General features: G+C 39.3%; 1 protein-coding gene across 1 annotated transcript in view; it reads right to left on the reverse strand.

The window, feature by feature from the left end:
* LOC143317356 (peroxisomal acyl-coenzyme A oxidase 3-like) overlaps positions 1-13137 on the reverse strand; it is a 28743-nt gene extending 15606 nt beyond the window's left edge. The window contains exons 1-8 of the mRNA XM_076725490.1: positions 13056-13137; positions 9257-9391; positions 8227-8324; positions 7959-8094; positions 7655-7729; positions 5998-6087; positions 4729-4872; positions 1242-1330 (exon numbers count right to left, since the gene is read on the reverse strand). Coding sequence (XP_076581605.1) covers positions 1242-1330; positions 4729-4872; positions 5998-6087; positions 7655-7729; positions 7959-8094; positions 8227-8324; positions 9257-9376 — 752 coding nt within the window. The 5' untranslated portion in view covers positions 9377-9391; positions 13056-13137. The remainder of the gene's footprint in view (positions 1-1241; positions 1331-4728; positions 4873-5997; positions 6088-7654; positions 7730-7958; positions 8095-8226; positions 8325-9256; positions 9392-13055) is intronic.
* Between the last annotated feature and the right edge of the window lie 6629 nt (positions 13138-19766).

Here is a 19766-nt window from a genome sequence, read left to right on the forward strand (position 1 = left end):
GTGTTTTGGGTGTCTCATTATCTCTTTGTTTTGTGTAGGTTTGGAGGTGTGGCGGGCAGGTGTGTTTAAGCTCTGCATTTCTTGCTTCTGGTTGTCAGATCGTCTTGGTATCCTGAATTCAGCTTATGATCTCTGTTCCCTGTGTCACCGTTCCTGGTGAGGTTTGCGCTGCCATGCAGCTGCTGCTTATTGACTGTCAGTATATTATTATTCCTGCCTGCCGCCTCTGTAGTTTTGTGCTATTTTGTTTTCGGGACTCTCTTAGTTAGATAGTGATTTTTGTGTTTTGTGGTTTCTCCTCCTGTGGAGAGATTTTGGTTATTTGTTCCTTTGTTACTTATTGACCATTAAAGGGCTACCTGTGTTTTTGTTCTCTGTGCCTTGGCATTAGAGTCATTTGGTTAAGTGGTCTTCAGACCTAACAGTTGTATTGTTTTATTCTATTAGAAGTTTCATAAATAGTTAACAGTTACACTGTTTCTTCAACTGCTTCAAACTCCATCCATAGCACTTCAGAGAAAGCTAGCGAGTAAATTCTGACTTGCGATTTTATTTTGTTATTTTGTCAGACTCAATCGGTAGAATTCTAAAAATTTAAGACTATGACATTATGTATTTTTCAAAGCTAGAGAGTGTATATACTGCATTGCACTCAACAGCATCTATAATGACACAATGTCAGCTGGGGACTATACAGTCTACCTCTCTTTGCTACTCAACATCATACACTGTGTATCAAAACTCTCAACATACAGTATACTGTACCACCACACTAACATTTATACATCTGCATATGCATCATTTTCTAGCCACAAGTTTAGCAGGTTCTGTATTGTCTTGTGTTTTCTGTATTAGTGGTACATTTCTAAATGCAGCATACAGCATGTGTTGACAAATTGGTGAAAATGCTTTCTCCACATTCAGAGCCTTGGGCCACTGTAAAAAGCAATTCATATCAGACCAAAGGCGTGAAAAAAAAAAAAAAAAAAAAAAAAAATCACTGAAAGAAAACAATGCTAATGTTTTCAATTCAATACAATTCAATTCAATTCGATATTCACGCGAGGGGAAATTCCAAATTACAGCAGCATCAATAAAGCGGATAGAGTAGTGTGCATGCAAATTAAAAACAGCAAGTATATACAAAAGAGTGGGATAAAAAGAAACATCATCCTAAAAAAATTGTAAATAGTATTTACAAACTGTTATGTACTGTTATTCTGTAATGTGCTATCACTGACCCATTATCCAGTCCGTTCTGGCCCAGTTTCTTGCCCATGTCTCCAACAAGCACACCAGGCAGAGCCAGTAGGGTCTTGGGATCTCTCACCTGCAGCACATTTGTTATAGATTCACTGGATGTGACACTGCCCTGCAATCGACTGGCGACCGGTTCAGGGTGTAGCCTACCACAGCAGGACACTTGGAATCAATGGAGCTATTGAAAATGTTTGGAGACATCTCAACAAGGAAAAGGACTGATCGATTGTATCTGGGTAAACAAGAGCTATCATTTACGGGACATGATGAAAGCAAGGACAGGGCTAACTATGTCAAGCCTCTTTCCTTTCTGGCCCACCACGACAAAGACTTGGAGTACCACCTTTCAACAATCGAAGTGTTTACTGGGACTTTAGACAAAACATAAAACGACCTGATCAGTGCGATAGCTGAGGTGATGAGTGAGGAAATAAAAATGAGGGTAAATAATAATAAAGTCCCTTTTGTCTAAGTTATGATGGACATAATTACAGATGTGAGTACAGCAACCCAGCTGGCAATGGTGCTCCATTATGTGACAGACACTGGTGTCTGTCACATAAGGTTTGTTAGATTTGAGTATGTTGCTGGTGGCAAGAGGGTGATGACTCTGGTGCACTAATTATTAGATTCCTAAAGAAACTCGAATTCTGCATGAAGTTGTGGTGCAGTGTTTTGATGGCACTGCCATTGCACTAAAGGGAGTGCAAGCTTAAGTTAAGGCAAGGGCACCTATGGATCGCTATGGACATCGGCTTAATTTGGTACTGACTCAAGGGGCATTGAAGCTCTTTTTTGCACATATCAATGGTCTAGCTTTGTTTTTTCCAGATCCCTTGAACACATGTAGCGGCCTGATGATATCGGCCTGTGGTGTCTTCTTCATGTGGCACCAGCAAGGTGGCAATATAGTTTTAGATTCTTCAGCATAATTTTAGAAAACAAGCCCAAGGAGAGGACAAGTGCAGAGGGACCAGAAACTCCACAGCGACATTGTGGACAACATCCATGCCCAGATACAGAACTGATTCAAAGTCTGTGATAATGTCACGTTGTTTCAGACAGTTTCAGACAAATATTTGCCAATGCCGTCCTCTTCAGCTTAACACAGAGCCACGGAACTCTCTTCGACCTGCCCTGGCTCAAAACAGAACTAATGACTGACTGTGAAGGAAAACCTTTTGCTGACCTCCTCGCTTTCCTTCAGCAGAAAGATCTATGAGAGAACATGTATCGACTTCATGCATTAGCATTAACCAGTAACCAAACCTGTATCTACTGCCTGTGTCTAACGTATGGCAAATGGGTGGTGCCAATGTAAGGATTAGCAGTGGAAGAAGATGTAGTAGTCTGTCACCGCCAGACTGTCTGGAATTTTTAACTATTGGTATTGATTGGGACTGCAGATGAGAGACCAGCAGCAATGTTAAGGCAAGTGCATAGAAGGAACATCTACCAGCAGCAGGATGGTGGCATATATCAGAAAATCCCATATAAATATATTTCTACAAAGTATGTTTGTACTTGGTACATTTGGTTTGAAGAGCATGTTGTCCCATGGACGTTGTTGCCTAGCTGTAATCCTGGTTACGATCAAATATGGACATCGCAGCATTTTCAAGATATTTGTGTTAATGTATTGATGTAAGATGAGACGAGGTAAATTTACATTTTAATACGTGTTATATACAGCACGTTAAGATTTCTATTAAATTACATTGGTAAATAGAGCTTTACTGTACATAGCCTGTAGTAGGCTCACTGTTAACATTGGCATAGTGCTTGTACAACCCCATTTCCCATGCAGGCAAGTTTAACACCTGGGCTCTTTTACTATGGAGCCATGCTGTTGTAATACATGCAGAATGTAATTTGGCATCGTCTTGCTGAAACAAGAAGGGCCTTCCCTGAAAAAGATGTCATCTACCTGGCAAATCCTGTCCATATTCAGCATAACGGTGCCTTCACAAAGTGCAGGTCACCAATGCCATGTGCACAAATGCAGCCCCATACCATCACGGATGCTGGCTTTTGAACTGTTCCGTGATAACAAGCCCAATGGTCCATCTCCTCTTTCGCTTAAAATAGTTTTATTGTATTAACTATGATGCTAATCATTAAAGGTAATAGAGTTTTATTATTTCACTATTATTATCATTTTCACTTGGTCATATAATCAAGTGTAACAGGTTGTTGTAAGTCTGTAATTTCTTTTGTAATGACATTGATTTCAGCTTATAAATGATGTCTATTTGTGATGTAGCATCCTGCCATACAAAAGCGGTACAGCCTTGATGGGACTTAAGCCTTCAGTGCACTCAAATGCAGAGAATATCAAAAAACAAGATTCTTACAGTCATCACAGATAATGGGAGCAACATGGTTGCTGCAGTCAGACCAGAAGAAGGGAGGACAGGAAAATGTAAAAATGAGGACCAGGCAAGGTTAAACTATTATAAATATTTGAATAACTGATAGAAATAGTTGATTTTAAACCCTTATTTTTGTTGTGGGACTACAGTTGTGCCAGAACTCATAAAGGTATCATGACTGAATTTATTCAGTTTAGTAAAACTTATTATATTGTTCCATGAGAGGAAATTTGTGTTGTAGCAGGACACACACAAGACACTACAAACAGGATATGAATAAGACAAGCCATGCAATTATACATATAGCAGTGAAAATACTGTGTGGTCGTCATTTCATCCACAGTGAATACATAAACAGATATGGTAGTTAGAAACACAACATTTTCCCTGTACCATATCAACACCAACACGGGGGGGGTTGGGGGGTAAGGGTTGTTTTTTTGTTTTTTTTAAGAGGTGCCATCCTCTAAGTGACTGTGATTTAGGTTTTTGTCCACCAAGTCAGCATTGTTTCATTTCATTCTGTGGAGATTTGAAGACCAATTGCCTTGTTTCCTTTTCCCGCCCCGTTAATTCCACCAGGCCTCCGTCATAAATCTCTCTGTCATGCTAAAAGCTGGTCTTTCCTGGGAGAGAATGATTCTTCCACTCTGTTTAATGTCAGTGTGATTGCTTTGTTGCAAGGGCGTTGAAAGAAGATCCTTGGGTCCATGAACAAACTAAATGTACCCACCATGATCTCCTTAATGGTATGCCAATGAAGTTGAGCTGTGTCCACTACAATATTAAGACACTGTTTAAACTTAGGTTAATATTAAAACTGGGTTCCACTGACTAAATCTTGACTAAAACAAAACCAAGAAAGACTAAAATGAGACTTTTAACTTCTGCTTTCATCACTTACACACAGACTAAACATGTTGAGAAACTGTTTCAAAGGCTTCCAATGCAGAATTTCAGCAGTGAGCACTATATATAACACATTTAACATATACACTATTATATATGTAAATACTGTGTCTTCTGTCATATATCTGTGTGACATAACAGATAACAGCATCTGATAATGTATCCAGCTGTAAGGTCAGAGTCTTACCGGGACAATGAAGGAGTGCAGGCCATGGCACACCTGGTCAGGTGTGTAGAGCTGAGCGAACACCACAGCATGGGTTGCAGTCTTACCCAGGTTCCCCACCCAGAATTTGGCAGCCTCAAAGTCTGGAGAGTTGATCACAAACTCCTACAGAGTGGAAAGTTACTGTTTTTACTCAGCACACATTTTATAAGATGAAGGTTTGAGGACCAAAACATCAATAAAGTGAGCACAACTGATTGAGAGTGTGCAGGATTTTTCGGCTTCTTTCCTATCAATCAGATCGGTTGGAGTACAAGAACTTTGTGGTAATTCATTTAACTAAAAAATTCTGTGCTCTGTGATTCTATCTCACTAAGTGATGGTCTAAAGCAGCAGTTTTCTGTGGCTTTTCGTGTAAATTACACAGAAATTTTACCTGGCTAAAAATAATTCAGATAAAACTGGTAGAGGACAAAAATTTCTGTACAGTTACATGCAAAACTTTGGGCACCCCTAGGCAAAACTTCTGTTACTGTGAAAAGTTAACTGAGCAGAAGATGGACTGATCTCCAAAAGGCATACACTTAAACATGTCACACTTTGTTCAATATGTTGAGCAAGATTAGTTAATTATTTTTGTTTTGTACAATTCTAGAGTGAAAAAAAGTCATTTTTTTCCTACTCAAAGTGTTTAGCTCATTTTACACATTTTGGCCTTTAAAAATGTTAAAATGAGAGAATCTGGGAAGGAAAATTCGGTCTTTGGTTGAACAGGCCCAGCTACGCTTGCAATGTGTGATAAGTGGTCCGAAGAATAGCTTTGTTTTACGGAGTCACAAAACAAAAAGTTGGGATCCACTGGTCTGAAGGCTGAAAGCCTCTCCACGGTCCACAATGCCAGCAATTTGGTTGCAGTGGAGAAAAAGTAAATCCCTTTTGGTTTTCATTTTGTGTGAATGTGTGTGTGAGTGTGTGTCCGTTCAGCCTAAAAGAGTGATATTATAGATGCTGAGTCTAAAATATATCAGAATCAGTCTTTAAAATGTACCGTGTGTAATGTGTGTGCATTTATAGATATACACTCAATGTTAAAATGCCAAAATTGCCCAAAAATAACAAAATTACTTTAGTGTTCCCAATGGTATTATGACCCTGCTGGCACTCAAAATTCAGAAAAAGCAATAACATAAAATGACATCCTTAGATGTTTTTATGCTATCATGAGCCAAATGTATTCAACATTCACACAAACATATTCTGTGTGGTTTGTTGTGTGGTGTGTGTACTGACCTGGGTGGAGGAGTCATATGTTGCTGTTGTCCTCATGGCTCTGGTGTTGCTGCCATGGCTGAGTTCAGTCAGTGCAAAGCATCCAAACACCTATAAATGGATACATGCAGTTGCAAATTTTGAATTAATGGTGATGCCCTGTTGACTGTGGAGTAACAATTCTGTGTTGATTAGTGCAAAATCTGTGGAGCAGTAAATTGAACTGCTTTGAATAAGTTGCCAGGGCAGTATCTAATGCTGTGGACACACTTAGCTCATGGCTCACTGTGAACTAGGAATGAGCACGGTTCCTCAATGAGATGATCAGACATTGCTACCCTTGCTAATCAGCACCAGATACAGTTGTCGGTTAAACTTATAATTGAACTTACATTATAAATATAAGTATATTATAATCATTACCTTATTAATCTACACAAATAAAATACAGGTTATTGTGTTCATCATGCACGGCAGGGTTTATATTGTCCAGTGCTCACTGGCCATTTATTAAATAATTCCTGAGTTAGGCATTAAAATATTCTGGCTCCACACTCTGTCCACCCTCTCTCACACTCTTCTCCTGATCTGATGAATTGTGAGTTTATTTCAACCAAACCAGAGTCTGTGGTGATTGTTGGAACAGTGCAAAACAAATCAATTAGGTTCTGGTGAGTTTTATTTTGTCTCTGTTAAGTTTGAATAAAGTGTGAATGAAGTGGGGTGGCTATAGCTCAGGAGGTAGAGCAGTCGTCTGCCAATCAAGAGGTCGGTGGTTCGTTTCCTGGCCTTGGCAGTCCACATGCCGAAGTATCCTTGGGCAAGATACCTAACCCCCAAAACTGCCCCTGATGCTGCGCCATCGGTGTGTGAATTCATATGTACGTCACTTTGGATAAAAGCATCTGCCAAATAACTATAATTGTAATTGTGTGTTTTACAATGATAAAATTACTGTGTCTGGAAAAGAAGTGTAGCAGCTTTGGCGAGAGTGGCATTGTGGCTGTTTCTGGTTAAACAAAAAGGGATCCTTTCCAAAAAGTTGTCAACAATCTGAACCTGTCAGGCACAGGCACTTTCAATCGACCTACATTGACGGTGCACAAACAGCTGCAGTGCTATCCCTGAATACCTGACCAACTCCAAAAGTTAGTCACTTACACACAAAACCATGGAAAAATATGGTCCATAAACACGGGTCATGTTTGACCCAAATTTCACTCAATTTGTGCAGTACATTGAAATCTTCCAGGACATGTGGGCGGGCACCGAAACCCTGATGTATGGCACGAAGTACCACACGTTTTTTTCTGCAGCATGTAAAATGTGGTTTGGTTACTGAAGAATGTGATTAACAGTTCAAAATGGCTCTTACACACAATATTTTTTGGACGATGTTTAACCTTAGAGATTAAATTGTGTTTTCTGTGTATTTTCTTACTTTCAGACTACTCAACTGCTTAAGATCCACTTAATCATCAGGGAAATTAGTTGTTAGGAACACTGCTACTGAATATCATTCAGCACTTTCACCATATAAATCTACAGCGGGAGGATGGCGTAACATCATTGTAGACCCTGCTCACTCTGGATTGTCCTGTTAGACAGCCATGAACAAAGCATTGATACAACTATAAAGTGTGGTTATTGACAGCATTAAGGTGTGTTGAACTCTGACCGTCATGTCTTCAGTGTTTTCAACATATTTGCTGTGTCTCCCTGATCCTGAGTTAGCAACGGTCGCTCCAAACATCTGAAACAGAAGATGTTTTTAGCATCTTTTTCTGGGGTGAGACAATGACAAAAAAGGGGGAAGAAAGTAGACAGCAATGCTACTGTAGCGAGAACTCTCAGTGTTGAGCAAAGGCTCGAAAATTCATTTCAGCTCCACATGAAAGTAAAATAGGTCTCTAAGTAGATCTATTCATTGTACACATTTGATACTCAGGCCATTACTTGAGTGTACACTCATGCACACGCACCCCTTTGGTGAGAAAGAACTTGGTTCCAACGGACCAGTCATACATGCCCAGACAATCACTGAGGATCACAGTCTTCCAGGGGTTGGCCATCGCCTCCTCTTGTGTGATGAAGTTGTAGCGGAAGAGCTGCTTCACCCTGTGGATTTTTATCTGAAGCTTTATTTGCTATATGTACAGAGGACATTACTGGTGGTAAAATAATTTCATTGTGATGTGTAGGTTAGTTCACAGTAGACACAAAAGGTGAAACCATGTATTTTACTGATACCTGAGGAAGGTCAGCTCTCTCATTTTCTCTATAGGGACATCTTCACCAGGAAGACGGGCGAACAGAGGATCATTCTCCAGTGTCTTGAACACATGTTGCTGCAGCACGAAGAAGAGAAAATGTACAGGTTATATAGAGGAACATTCAGATGTCATAGGGCGTCAAAAATATTCTCTTAATACTTAATGTTGTGAATGCAAAAAGTTACTTTATTATTATTATCATCAATTTCTGATGGTGTTTAAAGTTTCTTTATATCGTCTTGTAAGAACATTATAAATAAGGCCACAGATTTATTTTAGAAATAAAAACAATAATAACAACTAAAAGTAAGATTTAAGTGTGCTCATATGGAAAATTGCAGATGTCAATAGGGTAAACAGATTAGAATATCTTAAAATATCATGTTTAAGGCCTATTTAAGCTCTGTTAGCATATGACTGCTAGTATGCAAGAGCTGAAAGCAGTAGAACTGGCAGCCAAAGAGTAAGAGATGAAAGCTGCTGAAATGTCTGTGGTCCAGAACTCATTCTTGACCTTGGAAACTGCATCAAATGGTCTTTGTCAGTGGACAGAGTTGCCCTATTATCATGGAACTGTAGATATTCAAACTTCAAACTTTTCAGACTTTTTTTTCTGAGTACTTCAAGGACTTCCTGTCCAAGCTGACTTAAAGTCTGAGGTAGGCACTCCACAACTCCATGGCAACTAGGAGAACTCCATCTGGTGATGAAGATCATGTGATAAGATTCAAAAAGTAAAAACAGCTACTAAATGGACGCTGTGGTGAGATTGTCTTCTCAACAGCAATTACCAGTAAGAACTTGGTGACATGTTCCTTCATTACCATGAACACACACAGTCTATTTTGACTTAATCTACATACACTACACTGTCCCAAATACTCACTAGTAATAATAATTATAGCAACAATTAATAATAATAATAAGACACTTAAAGTGGAATTCAAATTATTACATATTTGAAGATTTACTCCTAACTACAGAGAGCATTTGATGCTGACAGTTACCTTAAATGCCTGTATGTCCTCGTCCTCTATGAAGTGAAGCATTTCCTTCCAGTTGAAAGACGCTTTTTTCCTATAGATATCCAGCGGGCCACTGGGAAGGTCAGCTACTTCATGGTCCATCTTCTTCTGTTCAGACTGAAGGGGACTGAAGTTAAAGTAGAGCAGTATTACCAGCAGTACTTGCACTCACACTCCTTTGAATGACATATAATTAAATGTGACAATTTCAATAGTGATGCAACAATGTGTATGCAACATTCTACTACTGTAGCTGGTTGTGGTGTGGTGCAAATAGAAAAGATAATGGGACCGAGCACAGATCCCCGCGGCACTCCATAAGTGACCTTCTTGCAGTCTGATCAACAGTTGTTGTGCAAAACAAAATCAAGTGCTGCGCTGAGATCTGGGAGCATTAATACTGAAACTGAACAAGAGACTGAAGCATGTAGCAAATCGTTTACCACTTTCATCAAAGCAGTTTCAACACAACATCCATACTTGGCTCTCCTCCCTTGTTCAACGCCTCCAGAAGCACAACGTGTACATACACTTTAAGCTACTATTGCAGTAGTGGGCGGTATGACCAAAAATGTATATCACGGTATTTTTCAAAATTATAACGGTTTCACGGTATATGACGGTATTTATTTTTTCATGCATAATCGGGTGTTCACAATATTTTCTACTGGTTGAGAGAGGAATTACTGCAGTAGATTGACTTAGGATGGTCTATTTTACTATCATGATGAGTGAATATTGAAGAATAATTCCACATTAGTATTCATACAGATTTGCATGGCCCCAGAAAATGATGCTATTTACAGAGGAGCCAGTCATGATTCTACAGAAATTTTATTGTGCAAATTTCACAAACATCTTATATAATCCAACTGGCAACTACACTAATTAAACAATCCCCTTCGTCTGTAACTGTAAAGTTCAGACTTCTTTAACAACTGAACAGCTTGCATACATAATACAGCTTGCACGCATATAAACAAATAAATACAAAAAGTTGTGCAACTTGCAATAATTCTACTTTTGCTTCAAGTTCAAGCCCAGGTACATTTGCATTAATATGGGCTTTGAGGTATATACACATTCAAATAAATAGTAAAACAAAGTGAACTGAACAGCATACAAAGGCAACTTAGTTAATACTTGAGCAAATAAATACAAAAATGTGTGAAACTTGCAATAATGATACTATTTCTTCAAGTTCAAGCCCAGGTAGATTGCACATGTATTCAAGTAAATCTAAAAAGAAAACATAAAACAAGGCTGACTTGGTGAAGAATTCTTTACCAACTGAACCTTCATGAAGGCAATTTGCATTAATATGGGCTTTGAGGTATATGCACATTCAAACAAATCAATAGTAAAACAAAGCAAACTGGACAGCATGCAAAGGCAACCTGCATACATAATACTTAAACAAATAAATACAAAAAGGTGTGCAACTTGCATTAATGACACTATTTCTTCAAGTAGGTTCAAGCCCAGGTACATAACACATGTATTCAAGTAAATGTAAAAAGAAAATATAAAACAAGTTTGACCTGGTGAAGAATTACTTATTATTACTTATCTACTTAACTGAACCTTCATGAAGGCAACTTGCATTGCTTCAGTGAACATATCTTGAAGCGACATTCGATTTTTCTTTTGCTTTTTTCTGTGTTACCTGCTGACATTCTTGATATTCCAAGATATGCTTGGGACTAAGGTGGTGGAGCAAATTGCTCGTGTTGCCGCCTCCAGCGACAACTTGCCAAAAGTTCTTCTGTGTCATCATGTTCTACTAGTTCTGCAGCTTCAATTTTGGAACTTTCAATGTCTACCCTATCCATCTTGACCGTAACGTAACACCAGAGCACTACAGCTTACCCTCACCACGTTCGCACCATGCATGTTTAGAAGCCCTGTAAGAGCCAGATTCAGGGTCAAAAATTATTATGGTCACCTGGTGTATTTCCTGTTATGTGCCATTGGGTGTGACTGTCTTGTCGCTGAGAGCGTAGGTATTTAGGTGGGTCACCTCACCTTGTTGGGTGTGTTTGACCCCAGAAGGGCATATGGTTTTTGACCGCTGTGGTGGTAAGCGGGACAAAGGAACCGTACATTTGTTCATTTGAAGATGTTCGGATTATGTATTCACTGTGCACACGGAAAATAAATGGATTGTATTATGCAGCACAGATGAGACGAGCCGCAGACTCTTTATTGAAACAATACAACAGACAGTAAGGTGTGAGTAGCGCATCAGCCAGGTCACTCATGGCAGTCAAACACCTCACTAGCTTGGTATCAGACCAAGCTCCTACAAGCCCAACATCGAAAAGGGTCCCATATGAAACAGTGTCGCGTGGCGCAGCGTTCCGAACATTGTGTAATGAAATACACTGGTATGGCAGTATATTAAAAATTCATATCATAACAAAAATATACACCGGTATACCGCCCAGCACTATATTGCAGGAATGTTAAATTTTGTTTTAATGGAAAACCTGATACTTTAGCTAACTAAGCTAACAGGAAACGTTGCTCACCAGCATGAATTTTGAAGGTGTACAGTTGTATTTTTCTGTTTAATAAGGAAAATAAGTGTAAGAATATTTCCTTTATTGAACTCATCATCCATCTCTCTGGTGAAACTATACTAATGAATTATCACCTACAAAATGGTATTAAGAGACAGGATGGGAAACAGCCAGCTGCTTAGCATGCTAATTTCATTAGCTATCCCTGCAACACAATACATGCATGTCACTGACATACTGTCAGAACTGTTGCGTTCTATTTATAATGGTGGTTCAATTTTTTTAAGCTTTAAACTAAAGTTCTAGCGATATCTTTTGCATTGCACCTTCAAAGTTTTAAAAGCACTATGGGCAATTGGATAATGAAGTAATAAGCAATTAATAAGTAGAATATTACTGTTTGGCAATATATTGGCTAAGAAGCTGTTATTGTGACTAAGTAGTACCAAAGTTGGACTACTGTCTGAGCAAAGCAGGGATTTACTACATGGACCCAGACCCCCGAAAACCCATAGGCTTGCTGTGTAACAATAGATATTTTTACTGATAAAACTAGGTTTTTGCACTACAAAAGCACAGCATCACCATATATGAACCTGCTCTGTCTTAAACAGTGTCCCTGCATCAGCATTGACTTTAATTCAGCTGATACTGTGCTGATATGTTACATGTTTTTTCCATTAATCTATATTTCATCAAAATGCCACACAGGAATTGTGGTCCAGCGTAAGACTGACCAAAACCAGGACCTCAGACACCGTGTGGTATCTGGCAATGCAGATAGTTGTCGTTTTATGTGCCCAAGTTTAAGAGAGTGGATTGAATTTCATTCACGATTCACGATGACAGAAATTATAAAACGCTCCCATTAGTGTAACACCGAAGAGTTCTCTATGCAAACTAAAATAACTACACACTACTTCAATGCAAGTAACCTTTGCAGTTCGGCTGTTATCAAGTCAGGGCAGAGTTCAAGGCTTAGTATCAACCTGTGTCTAGAACCTCTGTGTGTCTGACGGTTCACTTTGGTTAGTTAACTGCCATTGAACCTTGCCTTGTCCCACCGTCACCGCGGTGTTTGATGGCTAACATAAAGCAACAACCTTCAGTTGGATAACACTTGCTCCGTAATGAGCAGAATGTTTCTCTTTCCACATAAATTAAAGTTCAGTGACTTAAATGAAGTCAAATCATAACCGGGCCATAAGACCTGACGTCTCTGTAAACACTTGACACTGAGTCACTGTATTACGCCTTACCTTACGTCTTTGAGTCAACTTTCTCTAGCGGCTGTCAGTCCACTCCGTACGCAGCAGCGTTAATGTTGTGTATCAAAGATCTCCAACAGCTTCTATTCCGCCAGCCGTGACAACACTTCCCTTTCGAGCCCTTCAGAATAAGTGCACCCTCTCCACACGTCAATTGAATGAAAAACGTCACTCGCTGATGAAACTTTGCAGTCACAAAATATGTATCTTATTTTTATGATATCAGTTAATATTATATGTTGCCATATAGCAGATATGAAGATCAATTACTAAATTATCGTGCCATATACTGAAACCATTTAAACACGTTCCTATACTTTGAAGGTCTGGGTGAATAATGGTTGTTAAAACGCTTCTCTGTAGGAAGCCGTGAAGATCCTTATTCGTCCCCTTGGGCTCGTCTCAATTCTCTATTGTGTACCTCCTCGTCTGCTCTCTCCTCCGTTCTCCTGCCCGTGACCCGGAAATTAATCTTGGCGCGCCATCTTGAAGCATGTCTCAGTTCCTAAAATTCATCTCTAAGAGGAGAGGAGGCATTGTAAACGAGTAGCAATTTGTCCCTCCGTAAATAACAAAAAGTAGAGGTGGGACCAGATAGATTCCAGGGTCTGGCGGTAGTATGTTCCAATAAGTCCAATAAACAAAAAATAAATAAGTAAATAAATATTGTTGGACTGGAACATACCTTTCCTGTAAATCAAATGTCAGTTTGTTCAACTCAATATATGACTTTTATTTGTAGTGACACAATCACTTCAAAATATTAAACACACACACAAAAAAATAATAAAGTAAAATATCAAAATAAATTCTCTTCAGCTTCAGTATAAATAATCTGACTTAATCAGACAACAAAAATAAATGACAACAATGTAGTTGTTGAAATATCAAAACCCAAAATTATTGTGCAATGTCTTTTCAGTTTTTAGCAAAATCAGTCCTTTTGTGCTTGGATAATGAACAGCTTAACCTCTCCACAGATTGTGGTTATTCACAATCCGGTATTCCTTAAGTCCAGTGGAAAAAAACTAAATTGGGTACCCGTAAAAAAAAACTACTATAGAGCTCTATAAAAAGAAATAGTTTTCTGATACTCAAGTGATCCACGTGCATAGCTGGGTGGTGGCGGCGACACGTCCGGGAAACAGCAGTCTCTACCTGGCTCCGGTCCACACCCATCGGCTAGCAGGAAACATCATAAAAGTAGTGACTTGACATGTAAGACCGTAGACATATACATGTAGACGCCGCATTACGCGCTGGAGTCCTACGTCAACCTCGCCGCCATATTGAATGTGGCAGGAGTGAGCAGAGAAGATGCGGCATTCTTGTGTAGCGTGGAATTGTACCAACAGGTTTACACTCCAAACTCGATCGCAAGGGATTACCTTTCACAGGTAAGAATGAAAAAAAAACTTTTGATTGTATGTGGTCATTATAACATAACTTTACGTACAGAATATGCTGACTTTGTGGCTATAACATGAAGTCCCGCATATAAATACTGTGGATTCCCGAGCGAAACCAGCCTCCGAACAACGAAGTCTTTCCTGACTAAAGTGGCCCGAAGTAACTACGCTGATTGTTGTTAGTTGGTTAACTTTTCATATACTCTGTAGGTTTCCCAAAAATAAAGAGCTCAGAAAGAAGTGGGAAACAGCTGTCAGGCGGGAAGGGTTTTCTGCTAGTCAGTCATCCGTGCTCTGCAGTGAACACTTCAGACCAGATGATTTTGACAGGACAGGTCAGACAGTCAGGATCAGAGACGGAGCTTTTCCTTCTGTCTTCAGTTTCCCAGCTCATCTCCACAGGGTAGGTGTATAGGCTGTAAGGATTAGATCATTCAGTGCAACACTATGCTAACAATGTTTTCCCTTTCTGAATGTGAAGGAGTCAGTGATGTATTTAGTTTTACACTGTGAGCCCTTTTCTATATTTCATCCTTCACTTTAGCCCTTGGCTACCAGGATGTCTCAGACTTCAAAGAAGGCACAGGAGACCTTGTCACCGTACTGTTCCCAGCTTGTCCAGGAGACCGAACCCCTGCCTGTGCCCAGTTTCCAAGGCTTTTAGCTTATGCACACACACACGCAGTACAAACACAGAGACTAGTTGTATAAATGTATAGACTGATAGATATATGTATGTATATATGTTCATCAATGCCACCCCTGTACAGATATATGTATAGATATATGTATGTATATATTTTCATCAATGCCACCCCTGTACAGATATATGTATAGATATATGTATGTGTATATGTTCAGCAATCATTGAATATGACAATGATTAATCAAAATCAGTGAAATGCATATGTTTGCACTCTTTATTCAGAAAACCCCGATGTCACATCTAAAATTCAGGATCTGGTTAATATAAACAGATGTTTAATATTTCAATATTTATCATCACAATAACAGTGTTGCATACATTGATAGCTGTAACAACTTAAAAACATACCCTGATTTTGGTACTTTTGTACTCGAAAAAAGGTCTATAGGAATCCTATAAGATCTTTTTAGTATGTATAATCAAGGTTTAAGGTCCATAATAGTTATTTAATACCTCTATGGTGTTCTATGGTACTGCTACCATCCCTGTATAATACTTCAAGGCTATAATTTGTTTCCTCCCGAGTGTTCCTGTGATACAATCTTATATTGCTATAATAAAATGTCGCAAAATACTATAAGATTAAAACCATTATCACATCACATTAAAAGTTACATATGATGTTTTTGATGCCTATTTGTTTCCCAAATATATTAGTGTGTTTGTGTGAATGGGTGAATACAAGGCATCACGTTAAATCAGTTTGTAGAAAGGCGCTTTATGAAATTCAGTCCATTTCCTTGCATTAGTTTACAGAGCAGATCTGCCACATCCAATATGGCGGACACGCTGACGTAGCCAGCAACGGCCCAACCAGCTCAATGCGGCGTCTACATGTATATGTCTATGTGTAAGACAGCTAGAGACTGGCTACAGCCTGTTGTGTCTTCTCTCCTTTCAGCATAAAAGTCAAATGAACCCGCGAAATCTCCTGCTAGTCTAGTCGTCATCCCCATAGGCCCAATACTAAACCCAGAAATGTTGAGTACCCTAAAGTTTTATTGCAGAAATATCATCTATAGGCCTATTGAAGGGATTTTAGCTTGGTTGCCCAAAGTTGCACTTTGAGCAATTTGCATAATTAGCATAAATCGTGATAAAAGTGAGATTTTTACAGCTGAATAGGCAAAAAAAAAAAAAAAAAAAAAAGATATGACCACGAAACTGTACCAATTGATTAGTCATATCTAGATGAGAAAAAAATGTATTGGATGTTTTTTTTAATTTGGTGTTTAAATATGCAAATGAGGCTGGAAATAAACGAAATATGCTAATTAGCATGCACTCCGTTTGATAAAGCCAGGGTAGTCAAAAAAGATTTCTAAGGGTAAATATGTGTACTTGGGGGTTGGAATTAGTGAAAACATGTTAAGGAATCTAGTAGACAGCATTATTATTGGTAGTAGACAGCCTTGTCCCATTAAGGTAAAGTCAGACCAAGACAACTGCCAAAAGTCGCCAGAAAAATGAATCGGACAATACAGCTCAACTGTGCCCAACATATGGGAAGTGAAATGTCATCTACATGCCTAATGGATGGAATTTAGCTTGGTGGCTCAAAGTTGCACATTGGGTAATTTGAATGCAAGAGATATCACTAAATTTGGATGGGAGATTGGTAATGGAGGGGCTGTCATGCCTGCTCTAGCTACCGAGGCAGTGGCTCCAATACAGCTGCTTGATGTCACCAGCTGTAGCTGCAGCACACTGAAGGCCTGCAGTAAAGGAAACTGTAGCTGCCATGCTGCAAGTATCAGTTGCACTGACTACTGCAACTGTGAAGGGGATGAGGTCAGCTGCTGCAACCCATTCACAATTCATACACATGAGGATGATGACACAGGGAATGAAGAATCAAATTGTGAAGATGGTGAAGGCTATTGAGGGGATGGTGTGGTTGCATAGGCTACTATATATAGTTATTTAACAGCTTGTTTGCACATTTGCCGTTCATGTACATAGTTATTTTGTTATTGTTCTTTTGGATTAGTTAATGTGCGTTTGTGCATGTTGCATACTTATTCTCCATACAATAGTCCACATTGCCACCATATCAGATTCCTCTAAAGTACTTGTCATCTTGTACCCCAAAGTAGTCATGTTTACCGTAAGTAAAAATTATTTTGACTCAGGCTTTATCAATTAATATGATTTTGGGTGAATGCAAATGAGCACATATTTGGTGGTTCATGGCCTCATTTGCATAGTCCTATATGAACATTAAATTACAAAACATGCAATTCATTTTTTCTCATCTTAATATGAGTAATCAACTGATAGAGTTTCATGGTGATATTTATTATTTGACATTTTCGGCCTATTGACTATAATCACCTATTTATGCTAATTATAGGCCTACAAATTACCCAAAGTGCAACTTTGGGCAGCCAAGATCAATTCCATCCATCAGGCATATAGATGACATTTCACTTCCCATGTTGGGTACAGTGGAGCTGTATTGTCCGATATCTTTTTCTTGTGACTTTCCACAGTTGTCTTGGTCTGACTTTGCTTTAATGGGACAAGGCTGTCTACTACCAATAATAATGCTATCTACTAGATTCCTTAAAATGTTTTCACCAAATCAGACCCCCAAATACACATATTTACCCTTAGAAACCTTTTTTGACCCTGGCTTTAGCTAATGGATTTAGTTTAGAGTATATGCTAATTAGCATATTTTTGTTGATTTACGGCCTCATTTGCATATTTAAACATAACATTTCAAAAACATCCAATACATTTTTTTCTCATCTAGATATGAGTAATCAACTGAGAGAGATTCATGGTGATATCTATTATTTTATTTTTTTTGCCTATTCACCTTTAATAATTTCAACTTTATCGCCTATTTATGCTAATTAGGCAAATTGCTCAAAGTGCAACTTTGGGCAACCAAGCTAAATTCTATCCATTTGACCTATAGATGATATTTCTGCAATAAAACTTTAGGGTACTCAACATTTCTGGGTTCATGAAATTACGACTAGACTATGCTCTGAGATCGCCACTCTACAGCTGTAAAGCAGAGCTTACTGTTGTGACTCTTAAAGAGACAGTGTGCCTATTAACACTGAATACACAGACTGGCTAAATAACCACTGGGTTACACCCCCCCCCCCCCCCACACACACACACACACAATCTGCTCCTGCAAAGATATCAAAAAGCTGTACAGGAGTGCTTGATTTGCTGGTGGACTAACGCTATGCTGTCTACAGGTAAACCTGGAACCAAGCTGATAGTCACTGAGGTAAGCTGGGGGAGCTCGCCTTCTCTGTGGTCTACTCTGTGTTTGGGACGGAGTGTTTTCAGGTTCTGACAACCCAGAGTGACCTGCACTAAACTCAGGGGCATCAGGATTCAGGGAGCTTTTTGAATGAGGTTCTCTTCTGCCCTCAGCTAAGAGCTTTAGCCTATGCAGCGAGCTAAACATATGGCTTCAGTAACCACACGTGAAGCATTCTTCAGTTTACTGATCCATTTTACTTGTAAAACTGTGAGAACAGAAACAGAATAAACAACGTTCAGTTTCCGTGTAAAAATGTACATTCACACTTATTTCTGTGTGTAGAATAACCAACCTGAGGTCTTAACATTAGCAACATAGTATTTTGAATAGCAAGCACAATGCTAAATGATAACAACAGCTACACCGAGTAAATGGCGTACCGCCTTCAATGACACAAAACACAAAATGAAAGCACTCACAAACATTCCTAAATAAGCATGTTTGGTTTAACTCACAGATTATGCCTTTGACAAGTGCAGAAGTTGAGGAAGTAGACAGACGCAACCCAGGAGCGACATGTTTTTGGACTCTGCTGCACTTTCTAGCTCCTGCTTGACACACTCCCTGCTTCCAACATACGCCACTAGATGGCAGTGTAGGATTAAAAACAAACTCAAAATCACTAACTTCTCTTAAAGGCGCAGTAACCAGACTAGCTGTAGACTGAAACAGCTTAAATCTGTTGGAAAATAAACCTCCAGACAAGGAGTAAAACAATAACACAAAACTGAGGGACAGAATACTCCCCGTCTGACATCAGGAGATGTCATACTAACCCACACCCACTGTTTTCAAAGGATATGAGGAGTCTTTCAGTTGTGGTTCCTTGGAACCAGCAGGATGACCTCACTGATAGGTCTCAAGTACAGTCTCTGTTCGCCATTGCGGGTTATCTTGACCTGGATCTTCCTTACCCTTTCATCTTGGCTAGGAAAGGTCTTTGCCACAACACCAAGAGGCCAGTCGTTCCTGTGCTCTTGTCCATCTTTTAGCAGGACGACATCTCCTACTTGTAGGTTGGGTTTAGGTGTTCTCCATTTTCGACGAGGTTGTAGTCCACTGAGGAATTCCCTCTTCCATCGTCCCCAGAAGACATTGGCCAGATACTGTACACGTCTCCATTGCGCTCTGAACAGGTCACGGTCATCAAAGTGGCCTGGGATGACTGAGGGCGTAGCTGCTTTTTGTGTGAGCAGCATGGCAGGAGTGAGAATCTCAGGATGCTCTGGGTCAGTGGAAACTGCTGTAAGCGGCCTTGCATTAACAATAGCAGTCACTTCCGACATGAACGTCAC

This window comes from Chaetodon auriga, chromosome 24, assembly GCF_051107435.1.
Source record: "Chaetodon auriga isolate fChaAug3 chromosome 24, fChaAug3.hap1, whole genome shotgun sequence".
Classification (NCBI taxonomy): Eukaryota; Metazoa; Chordata; class Actinopteri; order Chaetodontiformes; family Chaetodontidae; genus Chaetodon; species Chaetodon auriga.